Source organism: Mustela putorius, unplaced genomic scaffold (genome assembly GCF_011764305.1).
Source record: "Mustela putorius furo isolate JIRA1106 unplaced genomic scaffold, ASM1176430v1.1 tig00003909_pilon_pilon_pilon, whole genome shotgun sequence".
NCBI lineage: Eukaryota > Metazoa > Chordata > Mammalia > Carnivora > Mustelidae > Mustela > Mustela putorius.
The window spans coordinates 659,841-682,936 of NW_025422057.1; the positions used below are offsets into that span (position 1 = coordinate 659,841).

At 61.8% G+C, this 23,096-nt stretch overlaps 1 protein-coding gene across 7 annotated transcripts in view; it reads left to right on the top strand.

The window, feature by feature from the left end:
• CFAP46 (cilia and flagella associated protein 46) overlaps positions 1-23,096 on the top strand; it is an 88,879-nt gene that overhangs the window by 12,181 nt on the left and 53,602 nt on the right. For 6 of the 7 annotated variants that reach the window (XM_045068471.1, XM_045068473.1, XM_045068475.1 and 3 more), the window contains exons 10-22: positions 8,935-9,033; positions 10,099-10,289; positions 13,400-13,628; positions 13,745-13,865; positions 14,968-15,091; positions 15,300-15,430; positions 15,921-16,048; positions 16,915-17,048; positions 18,214-18,426; positions 19,620-19,785; positions 20,092-20,241; positions 20,759-20,866; positions 21,114-21,280. In XM_045068471.1, coding sequence (XP_044924406.1) covers positions 8,935-9,033; positions 10,099-10,289; positions 13,400-13,628; positions 13,745-13,865; positions 14,968-15,091; positions 15,300-15,430; positions 15,921-16,048; positions 16,915-17,048; positions 18,214-18,426; positions 19,620-19,785; positions 20,092-20,241; positions 20,759-20,866; positions 21,114-21,280 — 1,961 coding nt within the window. The remainder of the gene's footprint in view (positions 1-8,934; positions 9,034-10,098; positions 10,290-13,399; positions 13,629-13,744; positions 13,866-14,967; positions 15,092-15,299; positions 15,431-15,920; positions 16,049-16,914; positions 17,049-18,213; positions 18,427-19,619; positions 19,786-20,091; positions 20,242-20,758; positions 20,867-21,113; positions 21,281-23,096) is intronic. The other variant, XM_045068474.1, reaches the window with a different exon arrangement.

Genomic DNA, 23,096 nt, shown 5'->3' on the forward strand with positions numbered 1-23,096 from the left:
CGGTGAGCGGATGTGAAGGTCATTACGGTCTCTGTGAAGTGGGCGTGTTCAGGTTTTCAGGGTTTGTCGGCTTTTTCTTCGTAGGGTCTCTGTGCAGGGACGGGCCACGTGGTTGGATAGTCCGCATGCCGGGTCCCTCTCAGGGGTCCGGGTGGGCCAACGCCGAGCGAGAGGGCAGAGGCGCGGGGAGACGGAGACGACTGAGCGGCAGGGCCTGGTAGTCGCCACCCTCCGGAGGGGCCGGTAAACAAAGACAACCGTGTCGTTTTATGATACTTCAGAAGAACGGGAAACTTTCCTTAAAAGCGGGAAAGATATGAAAGTGACATCGTGAAAGAAATGAACTTTTTTCTGGCCAAGTCGGAGTAAAAGTTTCTCAAGTCTGAAACAACTAAAAAAAACAAACAAAATGTGAGACAAAAATCTTCAAGGGACCAAACGGTGGAGAGGGAAGGAAGGCGGAGCTCGGGAGGTGGGACTCTGCAGCTTGGCGCAGGAGCGAGCGCAGGTGAAGCCCGAGATGGTAGCCGAGCCGCGGAGCCGTGGGTCGCCCGGAGGACAGAGCAGTCCCGGTTCACAGGACAGAGCGCCAGGGAGCAGCAAGCCGCACGAGAGGGGGGGTCCGGACAGGCCCGAGGCCCCCCTTCGAGTCTTCAGCTGGGATCCGACTCGTGCCTGTGCGTACGGGACCTGTGCACACCGGCGAGGGAGCCAGCGACCAGGAACAGTCTGACCGGGAACACAGGGCTGAGAATCGCTCCTGGAGTGAAATTTAAAGCAGTTCGATCGAGGTCCTGATGCCTGGCCAGCACACACACCCACGTAACCACAGTGTTGCTTATGTCAGCAGCCAGTGCCCGGGACCCAGAGCCAGTGCCGTTGCTCTGCAAGCCTCCCGACATAGTCTCCAGCTCTGCGGCTGCTCCGCGGGCACCTATGGGCCAGGGGTCAGGGCCAGTGCTGCTAGAGTGTTTGTAGCCCAGCCCTAGTGCCCAAAGAGATCCCCATGGCTGCGACCTCCCCTGAGGGAGAGAAAGGAATCAGGAGGTCCCCAGCAGCCTTCGCCACCACGGACCCCAACAGACCTTGAAACTAGAGACCAGCAGCCTTGACTGTTGAGGAACCCACCCTACCGTGTCTGCTGAGGCTGACCTCGGCTGGCGGAGCTGCGTGGGGACGAGGACACCGGGCCTTCCCTGTGCTAGAGCTGCCGGCCACGTCTCCCTGGCTGGCATTCTCACCCTGCCCCACGGGGGAGGGTCTCTCCCCGCTGGAACTGGACTGCACCGCTTAGAAGAGAGACTTCTTCATCAGATGCACAGACATCATCACAGACACACACAACAAGGAAACACGACGCCACCAAAGGGACACAGCAATTTTCCAGTAAGGTGCTCCGAAGAAACAGAGGTTTGTGAATTGCCAGGGAATTCGAAGTGATTGTTTCCAGGAAGCTCAGCTACGAGAGAGCGTAGAGACTCAAGGAAGTCAGGAATAACAGGGGAACAAAATGAGAAGTTCAGTGGTGATGGAGATTTCTTAAAAAACCCGATCGAGTAGAAATCCTGGGGCTGAAGAACAAATACAGTGAATGAAGCGAGAAGTGTAGTGGGGAGCTTTGGTCGGGGGCTTGATCCAAGCAGAAAAGAGAATTTGTAAACTGAAAGGTGACTTGAAATTTCCCCGAAGAAACAAAACAGTACAGAAGGCCGATGTGAATTATGGGTGCGCGTCCCGGGGGTCCCAGAAAGCAAGGGACGAGGAAGAGGCAAGAAAACAGGTTTAAAAAAATAACGGTTGAACTTTCCCCGAGTCTGGAGAAGAGGTGGTCGTCCAAGGACACGAGGCTCACAGGTCCCAGAGAGATTCAACCCAGCGAAGACTGCACTGAAGGATCTTAGAATCCAAGTGCCGGACGGTTTGTTGTACGACGTATTATTATTATAAAGGAGTTTTGAAAGCAGCAGGAGAAACACGCTGATTCATCCAAGGGAGTCGCCGTGAGGCCGTCGGAGGGTTTGTCGGCAGAGACCTCGCAGGCCAGGAAGGGACCGGGCGACTCATTCCGAGCGCGGAAGGCAGAAGCTGCCGGGCAGGAGTGTGTTGTCCCGCGACGCTGTCCGTGAGCAGCGGAGGACGGAGGGAGACGGGAGCGGAGCGAGTTCTTCACGGGAAGGGACGGGGCGGGATCAGAAGCGCACCGGGGCGGGCAGCGGGGACACGTCGGACGGCGCTTCGGAGGCCGGTGCGGCCGGAGCCTGGCCCCTGCGGTCTGGAAGACAGAGTCACTCGGGACGACGCGTCGCAGTGACTAGGTAACGGGCACGAAACATGAAAATCGCGAATTGTGACGTGGGAAACGTGCCGTGGAGTGGGGGGTAGTGACAAGGGAGTTCCGTGTGGCTGCAGGAGGTTGAGCAGAGCTCGCCGCGGGGTGTTTCCTGGAAGCTTCGGCTGCCGCGGGGCACGGGAGAGAAGAGGGGGGGGAGGGGGGCCGGTGGAGGGGGGAGGGGGGCCGGGGGTCGCCGCAGCGGGGACTCGCGCCTCACCCGGAGACGCCGGCCGGCGGAGAGGAAGCCGGCAGTGGTGAGTCATTTCCTGCTCACGGCGACGTGGCGGAGAAGGACCGGCTTCTCCCCCGCAGAGACGGGGTGCCGAGTGCACTGCGGGTCGAAGACGGGCCCGGCCGCCCGCTGCCCACAGGAGGCCGCTTGGGGCCGCGTGCAGGACGGTGAGCGCGGGAGCCGGACCCCCGCGCTTACCTGAAGTCGGAACAGACGCCGCGGGACAGAGAATCGTTCTCTGGTGAGAAACGTCGCCCAGTCACGAGGCCGGGACCGCCGTGCGTGCGTGTGTGCCCCGTGTGGGAGCACCCAGGGCGTGGGCGAGTCTTACCACACCTGGAAGCAGAAGTGAACGGCGACCCGGTAACCGCAGGGTCTGCGGCCCTTCGCCGTCTCCAGGGACCTGTCCCTCACACAGAAAATCACGGGACCTGCTGGCTCGCGCTGCCCTCCGGGCCTGATGGGCTTCGTAGACGCACACAGAACAGAGGCGACTCCCACGAAACCAGAAGTGGAAGCACAGACGGTACCGCCGACACCCCAGGGACGTGAAGGGGCGTAGGACGGCTGCGCCCCGAGGAGACCATAACCCATGGGGTCCGTTCCCAGAGACACAAACCTACCGAGACAGAACCACGAGTCAGACTCTGAATGGGCTGACAACTAGCAAGCAGCTTGAGCTGGTAAAAAAAATCCCCAACGAAGAAATGCCCAGGACCAGAGGAATTACACCAGACATTAAAGAACTGATGCCGGTCCTTTATGAAGTGTTCAAAAAAAAACCCCAAAAAACTGAAGAGAAAGGAACACTCCCCTGCTCACTTTTTTTTTTTTTTTTAAAGATTTTATTTATTTATTTGACAGAAATCACAAGTAGGCAGAGAGAGAGAGAGGAGGAAGCAGGCTCTCTGCTGAGCAGAGAGCCCGATGCGGGACTCGATCCCAGGACCCTGAGATCATGACCTGAGCCGAAGGCAGCGGCTTAACCCACTGAGCCACCCAGGCACCCTCCCCTGCTCACTTTTAAGGCCACCACTGCTCTGATAGCACAGCCAGAGAAAGACACTACAAGAGAAGGAAAGTGCGGGCCGGTGTCCCTGATGGACATGGAGGCCAGCTCCGACTCAGCGCGTCATGGAGATCAGGTGCCCAGAGCGGGCATGACTTATCCCGAGGACGCAAGGCGGGGTTAGCGCAGGCGGGTCCAGCAACTGTGGCGCCGCACCTTAACGTGAGGAAGGGTAGGAACCACGTGATAATCCCAATACATGCAAGAAAAGCGTTTGTCGAAATTCAACATCCTTTCGTGATACGACGCTCAACAAACAGGACACGGAGTGATGTCGTCTCCACAGAGGTCTCCTGCGACCAGCCCGCAGCTCACGTCGTACTCTGTGGTGAAAAGTTCCCCCTCAAAGCAGTCAGAACTAATGAGCAAATTCAGTACAGTTAGAAAACTCTCAATCAACAGGAATCTGTTGTTCCTGCGCACTAAAACCGACCATCCGAAAGAGAACTGGAGAAAGCAACCCTGTCCACGACAGCATCACACTCAACGAACTGCTCAGGAGTGAGTTTAACCGAGGACGTGAGGGACCTGGGCGCCGAGCACTGCGCAGTGTTGATGGAAGACGTTGAGGAAGACACAAGTAAATGGAAAGATATTCAATGTTTATGGATTGGAAGAATTAAAATTGTTAAAATGCCCATACTCCCCAAAACCACCTACAGATTCAGTGCAATCTCTATCAGAATTCCAATGGTCTTTCTCACAAAAGATTAAAAAAAAAAATCTTAGGGGCACCTGGGTGGCTCAATGGGTTAAAGCCGCTGCCTTCGGCTCAGGTCATGATCTCAGGGTCCTGGGATCAAGTCCCGCATCGGGCTCTCTGCTCAGCAGGGAGCCTGCTTCCCGCTCTCTGCCTGTGTCTCTGCCTACTTGGGATCTCTGTCAAATAAATAAATAAAATCTTTAAAAAAAAATCTTAAAGCTTGTGGAAAGTCTGTGGGGCCCCCAGAGAGTCGCAGCACTCTTGAGAAGGAAGAGCGGAGCTGCGGGTCTCCTGCTTCTTCATCTCCCCGTTAAAAACTACAGGAATCGGAATCATGGCGTACTGGCTTAGAAATAGAGGCGTAGAGCCGCGGAATAGAATCGGGAGCCCAGAAGTCAGTGCACACGCATAATGTCAACTGGTGTTTGGCAAAGCCCCGGTAGCACACCTTGGGGAAGCCGGGCGACCTCGTACAGAGGCGTGCAACTGGACCCCACCTTTCAGCACTCACAAACACTGACTTGAGATGGATTAAAGACCTTGAAGACCTGAAACCATTAAGCCTCTCCCAGGCGCATACATAGGGAAAAAACTTCTTGACGTGGGTCTTGGCGACGTTTTGGCTTTGACAGTGAAAGCAAAAGTAAACAAGACGGACTACATCAAACAGCGAAAAAACGGTCGACCATGGAGCAGCAGCCTAGGGCGTAGGAGGGAAGCCCTTGCCGACTGGTGTCTGAGACGGGGCTGGCGCCGAAACCAGACAAGGAGCTCCTGTAATTCAGTAGCAAAACCCCGAGTACTCTAGTGAATGAAATGAGCTGAAGACCCGCGTAAACACTTTCTCAGAGAAGAGCCCCGGGCGGCCAAGCAGTACGTGGAAAGGAAGTTACCACCCCCACCGTCGGGGCTAAAATGGAAGCCGTGGTGCCCCTCACAGCCGTTACAGTGGTGTCAGCAAAGACACAGGCGGTAACAGGTGTTGGCTCCCACCCCTTCAGATGTCCAGGGACGTGGAGAAAAGGAAGCCCTTGTACAGTCGAGGTGGGAAGTGAAGTGGTACAGCCATGACGGGAAACTAAAACCAGACTGCGGGAGACCCACGATGCTGCTCCTGGGAACACGCCCGAGGGACGTGAACTCAGTCCCTGGACCAGCTGTCTGTGCTCCGTGCTCGTCGGAGCGCTAGTCACGATAGCCACGACAGGGAGACAACCTGACGCCCGCGGCGAGCGGATAAAGAGAACGTGTGTGCGCGTATACGTGTGCGCACGCAACACCACACACACCACAGGGCACACAGAGGCAATCCTGCCGTGTGTGACAGTGTGCACGCGTCTAGAGTGTCGTGCGCAGTGAAAGAAGCCAGACGGAGAAGCCGAATAAAACGGGCCTTGCGAGGGTGACGCGCGGGGAGGAGACGTTGGTCGGGGCACTGGCTGCGTTGGCGGTGCTGGTGCGCAGCTTGGTGACTGGGCTGTACATTGGAAAGTTGCCCAAAGGGTAGATCTTGGGCATTCTTGCCAAAAGGAAAAAATAAAACAAAATATGTGAAGCGATTGATTTCTTAATTTACCTCATTACAGTAATAAAATCCTAATGTATACATATATCATCACATCTACGCTCCACACATACAAATTCGTCAATTATACCTCAATAAAAATGTTTTAAAAGTAAAGCAGAAGTGACATTTCAGAGGAAAAGATCAGCACTACCAGAATGAAGCAGAGGAGAAACACGGAAATAACCGAGCTCCCGCGACTCGTGGGGCAGCTTTGGGCAGACCAACGTGCGCATCGTCGGAGTCAGAACTCCTAACGCGGTCATCTTCAAAGGGGAGCATGGGGTACTAAGGGGCCCTGGTGAGTCCGACAGCTACTCTGTTGGAAACGATGCAAGCCAAGACATGTAAGCGCGACATCTTTACAGTATGAAAAACAGGAAAGCTATCTGCCTAAAAATCTACGCTCCGAAAGTGTCTTTAAAAACCAGATGTAAGGGGCGCCTGCGGGGCTCAGTCAGGGAACTGTCTGCCGTAGCCCAGGTCGTGATCCTGGGGTGCTGGGATCGAGCCCTCGTCGGGCCCCCTGCTCGGTGGGGCGTCTGCTTCTCCCACTCCTTCTGAAGGCTCATGCTCTCTCACTCTCAAATTTTAAAGAAATATTTAAAAATTTAAAAAAGAGCTAAATATTTATTAAAATGTACCAAATCTGAAAGAGTGACTCAGACTACAGGAAACGTAGGGGAAGCTCTTCGTGTGGAGGCCAGTGGCGCGGGAGGGAAGTCCGGGTCTGCAGAAAGTAGAGAGGAGCCCGGAAAGGGCCACCACGGGAGCAGGAGGGAAAGACTCGACAAATACTTAAATCTCCTCAAAAGGCCATTGGCTGTTTAGAGGGAAGATACCAATGTGAATCCCCAGACTCTGTCTGGGTCGACGGCGGCGCTGGCGCCGTCCCAAGCAGAGGCCCGGCAGGAGAGCTCCGGAGACGGGCCGCGGGTCACAAAACGTGTGCGGAGACGCGACGGCACCAAGATCGGCCGTCGAGGACGGCCGCTGCCTGGCCCGCTGGGGGACCGCGGCGGCGCCCACGTCAGCCGCCGTGGCGCTGGCCTGAAGGACGCGATGTCCAGGGGCGAGTCCAGCGTTACACCCGCGAACGTACGGCCAGTTGCCTTTTGACAGAGGCGTGACGGCGTTGGGTGGGTGAGGAAGTTGCCCCTTACACGATGGCGCTGGAGCAGCCCGCGTCCGAGCCGGAGCCGAACCGAACCAGCGAGCACACCGGCCCCCACTTCCCGCCGCACGCGGACGCGAGACTTCGCGTGCGACGAGCGTCGGGAGACGACTTGCAGAGCAACAACAGCGAGTCTCTGTGTGATTCATACAAGAAGTCGACACATTTTGTTACAATGAAGAACCTTCGTTCAGAAAATGAAGCACCGAGTAGGTCCTGAGGGAAGGTGTCCGCGAGTCGGCGAGTCCTGTCTGACCCAGGGCTGCGCCCGGCTGTGCAGGGAGCGCTCAGTGCTCGAGAAAACAACCAAAAAAAAGAAAGAAAAGAAAAAAGGAACCGGAGAGCTCTGGGTAGGCACTTTCCCCGGCGAAGACCGTGGACGGACCGAAGAACGGGCCCCGAGAAGCGCTGGTTTCCCCGGCCCTCCGCGCTCCTCTCGCGCTCCCACCGCACGGCGCACTCCTGCACCCCGGGTCTCCGGGACACCTGCTGCATGTCCTCCGGTTTTGACAATTCTCATGCTCTCCCTGGGGACAGCGCCAGATCCCACGCTGAGGGACTCAGTCCCGCAGAACTGCTCCCCCGCTTTGGTACCCCCAACTTCTGTCCTTCTGCTCTACAAATGAGGGGCTCCCACAACCCCCTCCTTGGGTTTGATCCGTTTTCCAGAGCAACTCACAGAACTCAGGGGAACCCGTTTACCCATTTATTACATAATAAAGGTGCAGAGGAGCGGCCAGAGGGAGACGTAGGGGAGAGTTGGGGGGAGGGGTCCTGAGCAAGGGCAGAAGCTTCTGTCCTCGTGGAGCCGGGTGGGCCGCCCTCCCAGTATGTGGACGTGTTTGCCAACCTGGAGGCGCCCTGGACCCTGTACTATTGGGATTTTACGGGGGTTTCCTCACATAGGCACGATCCAATTAGCGATGCATTTCTGGAGGGCGGGGGTGGGGCTGAGAGCCCCCAGCTTGTCGTCAGGGCTTGGCCCTTGTGGGACCAGCCCCCAGTCTATGGAAGGAAAGATGCCCCCAGTGCTCTAACACTTAGAGCATCACAAGCGTTTCAGGAGCGCTGTGCTGGGAACCGAGGCGGAGACCCGTGTGCGCTCTGGACTGACTCACGGCGACACACGTCCTAGATGGCTGCACGCACAGACCGACCCCACTCGGCGTGGAGAGGATGTGGGGACGCCGCAGCTCCCGGGCCAGCGGGAATGCAGAATGGCACAGCGCCTTTGGAAGAGCTTAGCAGTTTCGTAGAAGCAAAGTGAGGCCCGCGAGACAAACCCTGGGTTCCTACTGCCCACGCCTCGGCCCTGCCAAGCAGGATGCTCTCATCCCAACCCCGCAGGGAGGAAGTGAAAGAAAACGTGTTTGCCAAGGGTTATAAGCATTTATCTGAAGTTGGTGTAATTATGTAAAAATTCAAGGTCCAGTGAAATTATCTTTTTTTCCCCACAATTAAAAAAGTATCAAGAATTTTTGCTTTCTCACTTAAAGCTTTGCATTTGGGGGCACCTGGGTGGCTCAGTCATCAAGTCTCTGCCTTCAGTTCAGATCGTGGTCTCAGGGTCCTGGGATCGACCCCCGCAGCGAAGCCTACTCCCCTCTCTTGTGTTCCGTCTCTTGCTGTGTCTCTGTCTGTCAGATAAATAAATAAAACCTTAAAAAAAAAAAAAAGCTTTGCATTTTGGGGGAATATTTAAAGTTTTTGTTATATGTCTTTGTATTCTCTTGTTTTTGTTGTTGAATTTCTACCTAGTACATTAGTAGTATTTTAAAATGGTCTTTGAGGTTGATGAACGTGTGTGATTGCTTCCTTTAAAAATCTCCCGTATATGCAGAGACTGTGTGTGTCCTGCAGGATCCTGGGAAGCTGATTGAAATCGAGTGCCTGGAGTGTGAACTGGAAGCTTCGAGTCTCGAAAGTAAACTTAAAGTCTACGTCCGCACAGCCGTCGAGGTAAATCCCTGAACAGGAGACGGCATCACTCAGCAGTTTGTGCATTTCCTGGAAGCTGCCGGCCCCTCGGATCGCGGGGACACAAGGGCATCTGCTGTTTAACACAGTAGGTTTGGACCAGCAGCCCCGGCCAGGAAAGGAATCCAGAGATTGTTTTAGACTACTCGTTAATGAGAATTTGGCAGCTTAAAAGGAAAAGCAAACGGTTGGCACCGAGTAGTGATGGCTGAGGCGGGAGCTCCTAGGGTTTGCTCGGGGTGCCCCAGAGAACCTTCCAGCCAGAGAGCAGCAGCCGGCCGCGGGGCTCTGTCCCCCGCACCTGCAGCAGGCTCCGCGCCTTCACTGCTGCCTGGTGGATGTCCGTGTTCCTCTTGGACTTGCTCATGGGCTTCTCTAGCCCTGAGCCCACCTGGCACCTGGCAGGAGCCTAACCAGGGCAGCGTCGGGCATGGTTTCCTGAGCATCCCGGCCCCACGTCTGGCCACGGGCTGCAGCAGCATGGGTGGCCCGAGGGGCTGCAGCGGGCGCTGTGTCAAGCTCAGTCCCTCTGCTGCTGCCCACTGGCACCGGTCAGGGCGCATCGGCTGCCAGCTCGGGAGGCAGAGTGAGGGGAGGCCCTGAGGCTGCCAGTAGCCAGAGGCCATGGGACCAAGCTTCGGGTCAGCGGGCAGCCCCAGGGGGCTCTGAGGAAGCGTGGGCCGTAAGCCGGCTCCCCACATCCTCAGATGTGAGACCAGAGCCTGTCTGGTGGGAAGGGCGCACGTAGCACAGGACAGAGGAGGGGGTCTCTGGATCGTAGATGGAGCCGGCCACAGGCCCCTGTGGTCACGGTACCAGCTCGAGAAGTACACACCCTTGGATGGAAGCAGCTCGTGCGAGAGAAGCACTGTGTGGGTGTGCGGGGCCCATTCCCGGCCTTTCAGGGAAGTGTCTTACAGACAAGCAGCCCCTTGTAGGGCTGGTGACACAGGCCCTGGCCCCCGCAGCCACCTGAGCCTCCAGCTCCCTGGGTGGGGCGCGGGGTTTGCCTCCGGTCCGCACAGGCGACCCATGTGTCTCATGCAGATGCAGCTGAGCATAGTACAGAGGCTCGACGTGGCCCTGCAGCGAGCCGTGCGCCTGGGCGAGCCTGGGCCCATCCACGTGGTGTGTGCTACGCAGTGGAACACGTGTCTCCCTCTGCTGCAGCACAACCTGCGGCGCCAGCTGCGGAAGCCACTGAGCAACGTCGCCGATGCCCTGGAGAAGGCGGACAGGTAGTCTGTGCCCCCAAGAGGTGGGTGCTCGTGTGGGGAGGCCTGGGGCGGATCCCTCAACACGGGGAGGAAGCTGAGGTCTGGCTCATGTCCCCCAAAAGTGGTGCCAGCAGGAAACTCTACCTACATCAGAAAGGGCTTGGCCGGTGGTGACGGGGTCACGAGTGTGCCCTGGGCAGGACAGGGTGGCCCTCCCCACTGGCTGACACAAAGTTAGGGCCAGCCCGCGTCCCGGCACCGAGGCTCTGACTGCCCGCGGCCACACGCCGACGGCAGGATTCAGGGCAGGTCCGACCTCCTCCGTAGACCAGTGCCGGTGCCCTGTTGACTCTGCTCCACGGGCTCTGATGGAAGAGCCTGCCACAGCCATGGTGTGGTGCCCGCTGGCCATGACACCAGGGGCATGATGCGGTGTGTGGGCACCAACGGGTCAGTGCCAAGGTGAGGGACTCCAAGTCTGCGGTCCACACTGGGTTGGACACATTTGTCACGCACTTGCTGAGCCGCTGCCCTGGGCCGGGCACGGCACTGGGCCTGGAGACGTGCTGCGGGGTGTACAGCCGAGCACCGGCACCCGCACCGGCACCCCCTGTTTCAGCAGGCGGCTGTGTTAAGTGCTGGGAAGGTAGTAAAGCAGGGAGAAGAGGCGCGGGGACGCTGTTCTGGGCTGCGAGGCGTCCGGCGGGCAGCGAGGCGTCCGGCGGGCTGCGAGGCGTCCGGCGGGCAGCGAGGCGTCCGGCGGGCTGCGAGGCGTCCGGCGGGCTGCGAGGCGTCCGGCGGGCTGCGTCCACCCGTCTTTCTTTCATCTGCTGGGACCATCTGTGGTGCCTGGAGCTCCAGCCGCTCTGCGTTTGGTGCCGCATTGAGCGTATCTTGACCTCATTTCTTTCTGCGCGTCCCTTCGGCTTCTGGCTGCTCCTTCCCCGCCTTCCTTGAGGTTAATTTTTAGAATCGGCTCCACTTGCCCCGCTGGCTCGTTTCTCCACCCTCCCTCCCAGGGCGCAGGGCTGCTCAAGGGCCGGCAATGCGGGTCCTCGGGCAGCCGGGTCCATGCGGGCCGCTCGTGCACCCCTGCCCGCGTCCCGACCGTAGAGCTCTGCGGCGCCCTCCCCGCGTCCGCACCCGCTGCCTGTGCGCGTCCTGCTCGTGGGTTTCACGTCTGGACGCAGCGCGATGTGGCTCCGGCATGAACAGATCTCCCTCCCTCGCGGAGCTGCCATCTGTCTCGCAGCCCGTGGATTTGTTTGTTTGTTTGCTTGGTTGGTTGGTGTTAAGAAAATTACAGAGGAAGCGGCAGTTTCTCACGTTTACCTACTGCGCTGATCCCACCGGCTCTTTCCTTCCCGCACATCCTGGGTCCCACGTGCTTTGTTTCAACCCGAAGACCTCCCTGCTGGCGACAGACCCTCCCTCACTCTCCGCTTGGAAGACTGTCGTCGCTGGCTGTTGGGTTCTGGGTTTCCAGGTATTTTCTTCTTTAAACACCTTGGCAAGGCTGTTGTAGTTCTTCTGACCATCCGGATTCCTGATAAAAATGCGCACTGTTTTCAGAGGGGTCGGGCCCTTCGCCGTACGTGCCTCTGCTCCTTTCTGTTTTCGGAGTTCTGACTGCGGTACCCTTGGAGCCTTCAACGCTCCTCGTTGGGTCTGCTGAGATGTGCAGACGCGGGCCCGGGCCTCTCACCAGGAACATCAGCTGTTACCATCTGTTCTCTCTGCCTCCTGGGACTCGAGCTTCGCACGTGCCCTGGACACGGCCCCCAAGTCCCAAGCCTCTGCTCATTTTAAAAGCCGACTTTAGTCTGTCCCTCCGAGGCATGATGTCTAGGCTGTGGCTGGCTCAGTTGCAGCCTGCTGTGGCGCCAGCAGGAGCTTTCCAATGTCGCGTGTCCCTGTTTTGAGCTCTGGTGTCTCGGTTCCTGCGGGTTCTCCTCTCCGGAGAGTCCGTATCTGTTCCGTCCCTAATGTCATCTGCCTTCAGGTTTTTACAATACATTTATATTTGCATTTTAATATCTGCATTGAAGGATTTATCTGGCAAACCCAATGCCTGGCCCTGGCCGTATCCACACACAGGCTGCTGCACGTCCGGTCTCCGGCCCCACGGAGCCCCTCACCCCATCCCGCCTGTGGCTGCAGCTGCCCAGGCTGCGCTGCGATGGCACCTCCTTGGCCCCGTGCTCTGCCAGACTGTTCCTGACCGTCCCTCTGTGCAGCGCCCCGTGCTGTGTGTGTGCTGTCGGCCTCAGTCGGCGCCCCAGCTTGGTCAGCCCTGGCCGGGTCTCCCACTGCCCAAAGGAGCAGGATTCAGGGCAGGGCCTGCCCCAAACTGTGGCACATTCTGGGCAGGGTCTGCACAGCCTGGTTCCCTGAGGAAGAGCAGGGACCTCAGTGTGGCACCAACCAGGGACCCCTCATGGGCGTGGGTGAAGCCACAGGCATTCCTCGCCTCCGTGTCCCCAAGGTCACAGCCGTATCACGTGGCATTCACACCTCTGTCTGCACTGTCAGCTCACGGGTCCTGCAGTGCCTGTGTTCAGCCGAATCTGTTGGATTTGTTGATGCTGGTGTCCCTGGGCAGTGGCTGTGGTGTTGGTCTCTGCCTCTTATTGATGGAAAAGCTCTGAGGACACTTCCGTGACACGTGCAGACACCGGCAGAGGAAGCAGCCGGAGCAGCAGCCAGGCAGGGGGCAGGCCCCTTGGGGGGTGTCCCTGAGCTGCTGAGACCAGAGCAGGCCCCATCCCGGGGGGCAAATGGCAGTCTTCTGTTGCGGGCAGCGGGCAGCAGCGGGCAGCAGCGGGCACGCATGTGGGACGGTTCTGACGGCCAGAGGCGGTAGCCGTAGCAGCAGCGTCGCGAGCCTCCCGTGTCTGCTAAGCCCCTACCCAGCAGGTCCCACCGCACAGTTCCCCGTCCACTGACCTGCTCCTCAGCCCCGGAGCCCAGGTGCTACAGCTGCCCTGCAGGGGCCTCCCTGCCTGTCCCCGATCGAGGCCTCCAGGCAAAGCCGGCGGGAGCCGAAGCACGCTGGGAAGCCCAGGCTCCGGGGGGGTTCTTAGGCAGGTCCGCGTGCCCAGGCCTGCGTCACACCGTGCTGTCCTCCCCAGCCTCATGGTCCTGCTCCGCTGCCAAGTGCACATGGAGATGGCGCACATTGAGGAGGACGAGGACCGGCTGGAGCCGGCCATCCAGCACCTGCAGAAGGCCGTGCTCCTGGACAGCCTCGGCCTCTACCAGGACAAGCTCACCAGGGCCTTGAACCGGCTGCGCCTGTGCACCATGCTCTACCAGTCCCCCGAGCGTGCCGAGGACAAGGCCATCATGGCCATTGAGCAGGTGCCGACCCGGGCTCCGTGAGGCTGCCCAGGGATAGGGCTGGCCGAGCAGCCCGGGACAGGGTCCGTTTAGGTGATGTAGTAGCCCGCGCGTCACACCGTGTCTTCCTGCTGCAGGCGAAGAAGGCTGTCCCCAAAGACAGCGTCAGGAAGAAGCGAGCTCTCCTGGTGAACGCGGGCCTGGCGCTGGCCCCTGACACCTTCCAAATTGTGCTCGACAGCGAGAATGAGGCCAAAGGTATGCGCTGCCTCGCCCCTGGAGCCCAGCGTGTTTCTGCTCAGGAGCCGCCCTGAGCCTCCTGCGTCCGCAGGCTGACCCCCAGCCCGGCACCTGGGGACCAGACTGCGCCCGCCCAAGGTCTGAACCCGCCCGTCCCGGCCTTGACATGCGTGCAGTCTGGGTCTCAGCTCGGCCACTGTCCCCCAGGACCTTGTTCACGGCAGGACTGACCATCGTGCGCTGGAGGCCGGGGCTCCTGATGAGGGGTCGGCAGGGCTAGGAGCTCCCCCCGGGGCTGGGCGGAGGGTGGCTTCAGCCCCTTCGGCTGACAGAGTCTTCCCCGTGTCTTCACACCATCTTTCCTCTGTGCCTGCTTCTCTGGCTCCAGAGTTCCTCCCTTTTAAGGACATCTGTCGTAACAGATTAGGGCCTGCCTCACGATCTCGTTTGAACTGGATTGCCCCCATAAAGACACAAGTAAGGTCACTAGGATCCTGGGGTTAGGGCTTCATTGTACCTTTCTGGGGCACAGTTCTGCCCACATCACGGACGTGCCCAGCGCATCGCAGCCTGTGGACGGCAGGTTCGTGCCTGACTGGGGAGCCCACCCATGGCTCTGCCCTCGCCAGCTGGCATGCCCCAGCGCTGGGGAGCGGACTGCTCTGGGACGTGGCCTCTGTCGGCCTCAGGCTTCTCCGGGGCCTGGTGGTGCCACCTTGGGTTTCCACCTTGCCCCGGCCAGTGTGGGACTGTGTTGGCGGTCCCGACCGCTCCGATGAACCAGCGTGCCGCCGGCCTCCCAGCCGAAGAGGGCCTCACGGCCCAGCCCGGTGAGGCCTTCAAGGGGCTCCTAGGGCCGGCTGCCGGCGGCTGGTGTGTCGGCTGCGAGGGGGCAGCACGTGCCACTGGGCACGGTCCACCACCCAGCGGACCGCGGGGTGAGGGGGTTGTTGGGCAGGGGCCGCCGTGTGGGAGAGGCCCCCAGACCGCGGAGCCCAAGCTGCCGGGCACGGTGGCTGTGCTCACGGCGCAGGGTCCCCGGGACAGAGACACGGCGCCTCCCAGTCCTGTGGCCCCGAACATTGCCATGTGAGCCTGGCATCTCCACGTCTACCCTCAGTGTCCATGGGGAAAGTCAGGGGCCGCTTCACCTACCTGTTTGCGAAGGCGCGGCACCACATGGTCAGCGTGGACAAAGCCGCCGGGCACCTGCGGCGTCTGGGGGCCGAGAACGACAAGGAGAGGTGGGTGACGTGGCGCGGGCCCCGGGCGCCGGCTGGGCCGGGCTGTCGGGACGCATCCGTGGGCCGGGACGCGTCCGTGGGCCGGGTGGTCCTGAGGGAAGCACGTGGGCTCCCGCCGCCCCACCGTGATCCACCGGGCGCCCCCACGCTGGGGGTTCCTAATGTCGCCCCCTGCTCACCTGTCCACCACCTCCCGTCTGGTGAGCAGAATCCAGATCTGGGCCGAGCTCGCCAAAGTGTCCCGGAAGCAAGGCGTGTGGGACGTGTGCCGGGCGGCGAGCCGCTTCTGCCTCCTGTACGACAACGTGAAGGTGAAGAGGCTGGCGCGGCTGAAGAAAGGTACCCGGGCCCGGTGCCTCGGAGCCACGGGCAGTGGCTGCGGGGCTGTCCGCACGTAGACAGGGGCTGTCTGGCTCCCGCCAGAGGCTGGGTCCAGGTCGTGCGCCCATGCTGGACCCCAGCTCACGGGGACCCGTCGGCCGAGCGTGGGCCGGGGGGCTTCTTGGGACTGTGGGGGCGGCTCCCTGCAGCAGCTCTGGTCGAGGGGACACTTGGGACCCAGGGACGTACCAGGGGTCCCACATGGTCAGGGACATGGGTGCCGCAGGCTTGGGGGGCGAGGCTTCTCGAGAGGCTAGACTGTGTGAGCCAGACCAGGAACGCGTTGTCGGGGGGGGGTGTGTGTGTGTGGGGGCTTTCCCACCCCCTCCCCGGGGCCCGCCCACAGGGGGTTTCCTCCGGCCCCTTCCCGGCTGGGAATCCCTGTGTGTTGTTTGCTAGTGAAGACGCGCATGTGCGACCAGAGCTCCAGCGTCGCGCTCTCCCTCAGGGAAGAAGAAGAGGGGAGGAGACAGCCCGGCCCAGGACGCCTGGGGCCCGTCCGAGGTCACCCTGCAGAGGCAGACGAGCCCCAGCCTGCTGCGCACGTTTGCGGAAGTGGGCTTCATCAGCGCGGAGGTGCGCCCCTGCCCCGTGGCTCGGGGTGCGCACTCAACCCCCCCACCCCGACCGGCTCCTGAAGCGCCATGCAGAGGAGGGATGCCTCCCCGGGTTCACAGATGGGTCACGATCTTGTGTCAATCCACGTCCTTCCGTGGAAGCCCTTTTTGCGTCTGCAGCCGTTTCGCAGGCACGGGGGCGACGGCTGGGCTCTCGGGGCATCCCCTCAACGGGCACTCTGAGTGAGCTGTGTGTTCCCTTTGCTCGCACTGGAGCGGGGCTGGCCCCTCTGGGGTTCACCGGCGCGTTCCGCAGTGAGCACACGCAGACCCCTGGGTCGGCGCCAGGCCGGGGCCGCGGTCTCCATCGCACCTGCCCCTCCTCCCAGGGCGGCGTCCCCAGTGACGTCTCGTCACATCATTGTTCTCGGGACCACCTTGGCCTGTGTGTCTTGGGGTCAGTGGGGGACGTGGCTAGAGCCCTCACTGGAGATCGTGTCTGGGCCGTGAGCCGGGGACACGGTGACACCTGGGGCAGAGCCCGGTGCAGGGAACTGGCAGCCGGTCCAGGACCGTCCCGCCCCAGCCCCGTGTGCGGCCCCTCCGCCTGTGCCGGTGCCCTCGGCAGCCGCCGGTGTCTGTGCTCACTCATGCGGTGACGGGGTCCGAGGGATGGCGGGGCCGGGACGATGGCCCGAGAACGGGGTCTCCTCTTCCTGAGCCGCCGTATGCATGGGGGACGTGGGGCAGATGGCGGGTGGGGAGGACCCTCTGGAAGACCACAGGTTCGTCACAGGGCCTGCCCCCCTCAGGCCTGACTGTGCACCCCACCCCGCGCCCGGTGCCCGCGCCTGTGACCGCTCGTGCTGCACGCTTCCTTCGCAGGCCACGGTGCACTTGCTGCGCTCCGAGGGTGTGGAGCTGAACAACCGTCCCCGCCCCCCGGAGGACCTGAGCCAGCACTCCGCCGGCTACACGGTCGAGTCCCCGGAGGACAATGCGCAGTGGATCACGTACCAGTAGGTGGCCCGACGGGGCCCAGGCGACCCCCGCAGATTTGGGCACGGCTTGGCCACGGAGCACGGGCTGGGTGGCCGGGGACGACAGGGCCCAGACTTGGGGTGTCTGTCCCCAGACCAGGGCCGTGGCTTGTTTCGCGTGTGACACACGTGGCTCCTCCCAGTTAGTGTGTTACCAGAGACGGGGAGGAACTCACGGGAGGAGCCGTGGTCAGCTCTGCCCACGGCGTCTGGGCTCAGTCACGGTGCGCGTGGACAGGAAGGAGCACTTTGTGTACAACAGCCCGGAAGACGTGCCACGTGAGCCACCGCCACGGAAGCACTCATAGCTCGCAGTGCTGGTCTCGCGGTGGTGGGTTTTAATCATGTTTAGTCTAAAGCTGAGTATTCCTGCAAGAGAACGTGGTACCGAGTGGGCATCCACGCATCTCGGAGCCGCGGCCATTCTCCCTCACTGAGGGGGCCGGTGAGCCTCTCCCCTGCGGGTTCCACGCAGTGAACGGCTCCTGTGGGGGGCGGCCCCCGCGTTCAGCGCTCGGAACGTTTGTCTTGGTGTTTGTTACGTGGACGGCGTCTTTGCCTCAGTCCTCGGGGGGTCCCACGGAGCAGAGCCCAGGGCCCCATCCCCGGGTGCCAGCTGCCACGCGGCAAGGGCCTGCCTGTGCTGGAGGAGGCTCCGTAAGCCACGGCCCAGCCACGCCCGACCCACGAATGCTTCTGTACAGCCTACGTGCTGAGTGCTTTTGACATATTAGAAGTCTGTGAAGTTAACTAGAGAAAAATGGGCAACAGAGACTCCCACGGCTCACAAAGCCTGGGATACTTGCCATTGGGCCCCTTACCCTAAGGCGCTGGGACCACAGGTCCTAGAGAACGGGCCGTCCCGCAGAGGGCGAGGGGCAGCTGGTGGCCCGGACGGAGGTTTGAGGCAGAGTAGGGGTGTGATTTGGGAACTCGGCGCCGAGGGAGGACGTCCAGCTGGGGGACGGGATATGCTGGGCAGGGCTGCGCCCCGGGAGGGAACACGGCGGGCTCCAGCAGGCAGCCCCGGCAGGGGCACCTTTGTGACCCCAGATGCTGCGGAGAGCTGGGCCGTCAGCAGGTGTCGTGTTTGCGTCTGTGACGCCCGTCTGAGCAAAGGCTCGGCGGGGTGTGCTGTCCACAGGACCTGGATTGAGGGTCTGTCGCAGAGCGCCATGAACAGCTGGCTGCGGTCTGCCGAGATCGGACGAGAGCTCCAGGAGGGCTGGATCGTGCAGAACGCGGTGGTCTACGTCCTGAACCACAACTACCACCTCATTGTGGCCGGGCGGCAGAGGGAGCTCGTGGACACCTTGGACCACCTCCTGAGCATTGTCAAGGCCACGGGCCACAGCAGGTAGGTGTGGCCCGTGGATGCTTCGTGTACTCCTGACCTCCAGGGCTGTCTCCCTCCTGATGCCCCGAGACTTCGATTCAGGCCTGGCAACTGTGGGGTCACACATGAGTCTGTTGTGGGGCGGGTGCCCCGAGACCCGTCCTTCCAGTGAGCGGCGGGGCTGCGGTTGGCTGGTGTGTGGCGGTGATGGGGACGCGGGGAAACCCGAGGGCTGCTCCAGCCTCCACAGGCTCTGACTCCAAGCTGCACATCCCGAGTAGAGGCTCAGCCCTGCCCCCACAGAACCCCGTGCAGAATCCCACCCGCCTCACTGTTTTCCAAACTGAAGGGTTTTAAGGAACATTTGCTGAGACCCGAGTCCCCTTGGAGAACAGACGGAAAGAGCAACCCCATCTGGGAGTCTCGTGCTGGTTTTGGAGCGGGTCGGAGAGGGGTAGGATGTGTGCCCGTGAGTTCTTGTCCCGCTGGACGTGAACGAGGAGCTAAAACGAGGCATCGGAAAGCGTCAGGTCTGGTCAGAGTTTTCCGACAGGGATGATGCTTCCGAACGCTCTTTTCTTGTTGCTGGTTTGGCTTTTGGTCGAAGCAATAAGACGTCAGAGTTTCGCATCGGAGGCTGAGGTAGAGACGGTGCCATGGGTCGGGACGCGGCAGCGTGTGTGGATTTTTGTACGTGACAAAAAAAATATTTGTTACTTGTCTCAGGGTCTCAGTGGACCCTGAAACCCAGGGCTGCTCAGCGGGCCCTGGGACGCCCCTCCGACTCGAGCGCCCACTGGGACCCCGTGGACACCCGCCTCTCCCCTCTGGGCCGCGCTCCCGCAGATCGCTGTTGTGGACGGGGAGCAGACTTTGAGTCCCTGATTCCTGGCACGGGGAGGCCATTTCAACAATTCTAACTTCAGCCACTACTGGGCTGGATGGACAGATGTCCCGGCCCTGAGGAGCCCACCCACCTGACATGGGGGGCCCCTCTCAGTGTGAAGACCTGCGGTGGGGGACTGAAGTGTCCTCGTGTGGCCCTCGTCATAGCCAGTGTCCCCTGGAAGGTCTGAGAACTGCCCCATGGCCTAGGGCTGGAACCATGAGCGCCTGTCGTCGGGTCCCGTGAGAGGGAGACCGGGACTCCGGAGGCCCCGCGTCTGCCTCTGTGTGAGCGGCCGCACCCTCACCACCGGCACGTTGCTTTCCAGATACCCCACCGTGCTGGCCATGCTCTGTAACACGCTGGCCCGAGGCTTGATCATTAAGTGGATTCCAGCCCACGTGCCAGAAAAATCGAAGAGACCCGTACGCTCCAACCTGTTTCACGCCCCACTGGACTCGGTGGCCAGCTCTGAAGTCAGGACCGCCGTGGAGGTAGAAGCACCCCGCGCGAGGCCGGGGGACCCGCACCCCGTTAGCGGAGGGGACGGGTGGCGGAGCAGCTAGGAGCTGGACACGGGGCGCGGGCAAGGGGGAACACGCAGAGCCCTGGAAGTTCTGGGGACGCTCCGGGCCCCCGGGGGGAGGGGCTGGGGCCGCCGGCGTCGGGACTGGCATCTGCTTTAGCCACCGGTGTGGCCTGACTGGGAGCCGCGTCCACTTGTCTTTAGATCATTTGGGTCTTGGCTCGGGCTTCCCTGTCACGTTCAGGCCACGTGAGTAAGGACCCGTCCACTTTAGGTCTGCGAGTTTGCTCTGAACCCGACGGACGGGCCTGTGCCCAAGGAGGTGCTGCCCATCAGTGCCCAGCAGCAGCTCATCGCCACCTGGGTGAAGGGCAAGCAGCTGCTGCAGCAGCAGGTCGGGCCGCGGCTGGGCGTGGACGAGCAGGTGCCGCGGCCGCGGGGTGCGGGCCGGGGTCGGGGGCGCCCGGGGCTTGAAGAGGCTGGTCCACATGTGCCCGGCCCTGCAGGGTAGGAGCCTCCTGCTGAAATCTCCCCCACAGGACAGTGGCGCGCGTGGGGGAGGGCTCCCTCGTCCTGTAGAGGAGCCCCGCCCTCTGGGAAGGTCTGTCCCCAGAGAGGTCACTGCCGTGGGCCGCAGCATCTTCTCCTTAGTTCTGTGGCCTTACCTGGAGGTGCACCCAGGCCAGAGGGAGCCCCCTGAGCTGTGAACCTGAGACTGTGGGAGTGGGGCGGGGGCCGGCAGGCTTTGCTCCCACAGACGCGGACCCTGGGCTGTGGTGGGCAGTTGGAGCCACACCCGGGCCACGGCCGAGCCCTTCTGCCTGCTGGCGGCTGAACACGGATCTTGGAGAGACCCTTCGGGGGCTCTGGTCATTGCCGCTGTGCTGCCGTGGCCCGGCGTGGCCCGGCACCCCTGCGCTGAAGATGCTTCCTTCCCCCAGAGTCCCAACGAGGACATCGACTCGGTGACGCAGGTCCTCGTCGCTCTGGAGATGTACTCCTGCAACGGGCTGGGCCTCATGGACTTCGCCGTGCCCCCCTTGGCCCAGGTAGGAAGACCCTGACCCGAGGCCGTTCACTGGAACCTGCGGCTCCAACATGGAGCCAGGGTCAGGGGGCCTCGCCTGAGGGGGCAGACTGGCGTCCTGGGGCGTGACCACGTCTTGCCACAGCACTCAACACCCGGGTGTGGGGTCCCCGGTTCGGGCCCATGTGGGAGCTCCCCCAAGTGCCTCCTCCGGGCTCGGCGCCGGGCACGTCGCCGCGCTCACGGATGCGCCTTCCCCTGCCCTGCAGCTGGTAAGGACAGCGTCCGAGTGCGGCTGGTCGGACCCGCTGGTGGAGCTGCAGACCCTGATGCGGCTCACGTGCTTCGCCCACGCGGCGCGCGACCACGAGCTCACCATGCTCTGCTCGCAGAAGGCCACCCAGATGGGCATCAGACACCTGCGAGCCTGCGACCCGTGAGTGCCCTCCTGACCCCACTCACTGTCCCAGTGACGCTCATTTCCCGGCGGCTGGGGGGGCAGGGGACGTCCCGCGGAGCCTCCGTGTCACACGTCTGTGCGGGGCCAACGAGCAAGGCCGGCGGGGTCCCCGAGTGAGACACCACCCCTCGCCAGCCTCATCTGCTGCTCCCGTGGACCCGGAGCTCTGACTTGGCCCCTGAGCAGGCCACGGGCTGACCGCGGTCCCTGCCTGGCGCCGGCCGCAGCTCCCCCGGCCGCAGGCACGCGGAGGCCTTCCTCCCCCTGAGTGCGAGGCTGCCTCACGCCGGCTGCCGCGGTGGACGTTTCTGAGGCAAGGACAGGTTTCCTTGAGGTTCTTTTCAGGCTCTTTCCTGGAAATGATGAAATCACTGACCCAAGCGTATGAAGACATTCGTGGCGGCCAAGCAGCCGGTCTGGCATCCCGAGGCCAGGCCCCAGCCGCGCCAGATAGCTCTGTGTCCCCAGGCTTGGACTGCGTCGCCGTCACAGGCTGCCCGCTGCCACAGGCCGTTTTTTTTTTGGGGGGGGGGGTCTGTCCCACACGCCAAATCCCGGGGACGGGGACGCGTCTACCCAAGGTCAGCCACTCCACGGCCCTCCTCAGACACGCCTGATGCACGTTTGGGGCCACAGGTGAAAGCCACCCGAGAGGTCTCCACGCCATCGGTCAGCCCGTGGCCAGGGCCTCAGCGCAGGCGGCCGGCACGGTTCGCCCGAGGACCCTGTGGCACTGCCTCACTCCCTCCCTGGGGCAGCTCTCTGCTAGGCACCACGGCTCCCACGTTGATGGGAGAAACGGAGGCAGGTCGAGGGCGATTCACGGGCCCTGCCGGCAGGTGCAGAGCTGGGATGGGGCCCCAGCGTCTGGCTCTACAAGCCCACGCTCCTAGAGACCACTGGACGCCACCTCTTGGACGTGAGCACGGCACCCTCTCTGTCAGCAGGGGCGCGCTGGAAAGTTCCAGAAGTCAGCCGCGTCCCCAAGACGGGTGCCGCACTGGGTGACTGACGGGACTTCCAGGAATGCAGGTTGGCTGGGGGTAGGAGAGGCCCCCCTCCCATGAGGCGACTCCAAGGGCCTGGGCCCAAGGAACAAAGTCTGATTCTGGAAAGTCCTGGGAAAACCATCTGAATTGGACTAGGAGCCTCGTACCTGGTTAGTTCACAGTTTCCACCAGAATCAGACGTCGTGGGGGCAGCTCTCGTTCTGAGAACCCGCTGCCCCCGCAAGCAGAAGACAGGCGCACGCACTCCGTTCTACCCGCTCCCTGGGGGTGGCCCAGCGTGGTGACAAGGTTGGGACAGCCTGGGCCCCCAGGACCCGCCCTCCTCAGATGGGGCGGCAGAGGCCTGGCATGGGGAAGGGGCGGGTCGAGGCAGGAGACCCAACGTGAAGAGGAGCTCTGACCACACGGGGACACAGGAAGCTCCTGGGGCGGCCAGGGCGGGGACGGGTTAGAGACATGGGGACCGACGGGCGTTCTCAGGCCCTGCGGCTTGAGGGCTGCAAGGAGACTCCGCCCACCCTGGCTCCTGGGCGGCCTCCACGGGGAACGCGGCTGCCTGCGGGACGCGGGGCCCTGGAGCGCCCACCCGGCAGCAGGTGGGCCGAAGCCCTGTCCCGAGAGCCCCCAGCAGCGTCCTGGCCACAGGCGTGAACAGGGAGTTACTGGGACGCAGGACCGCACGATGGTCCGAGGAGAACAGGAGACAAACCTCGCGGTGCACCGGGAAGATGCAGCGCTCGGAGGTAAGGCACAGCACTGCCGTGGGACAGGAGCCGCACCGG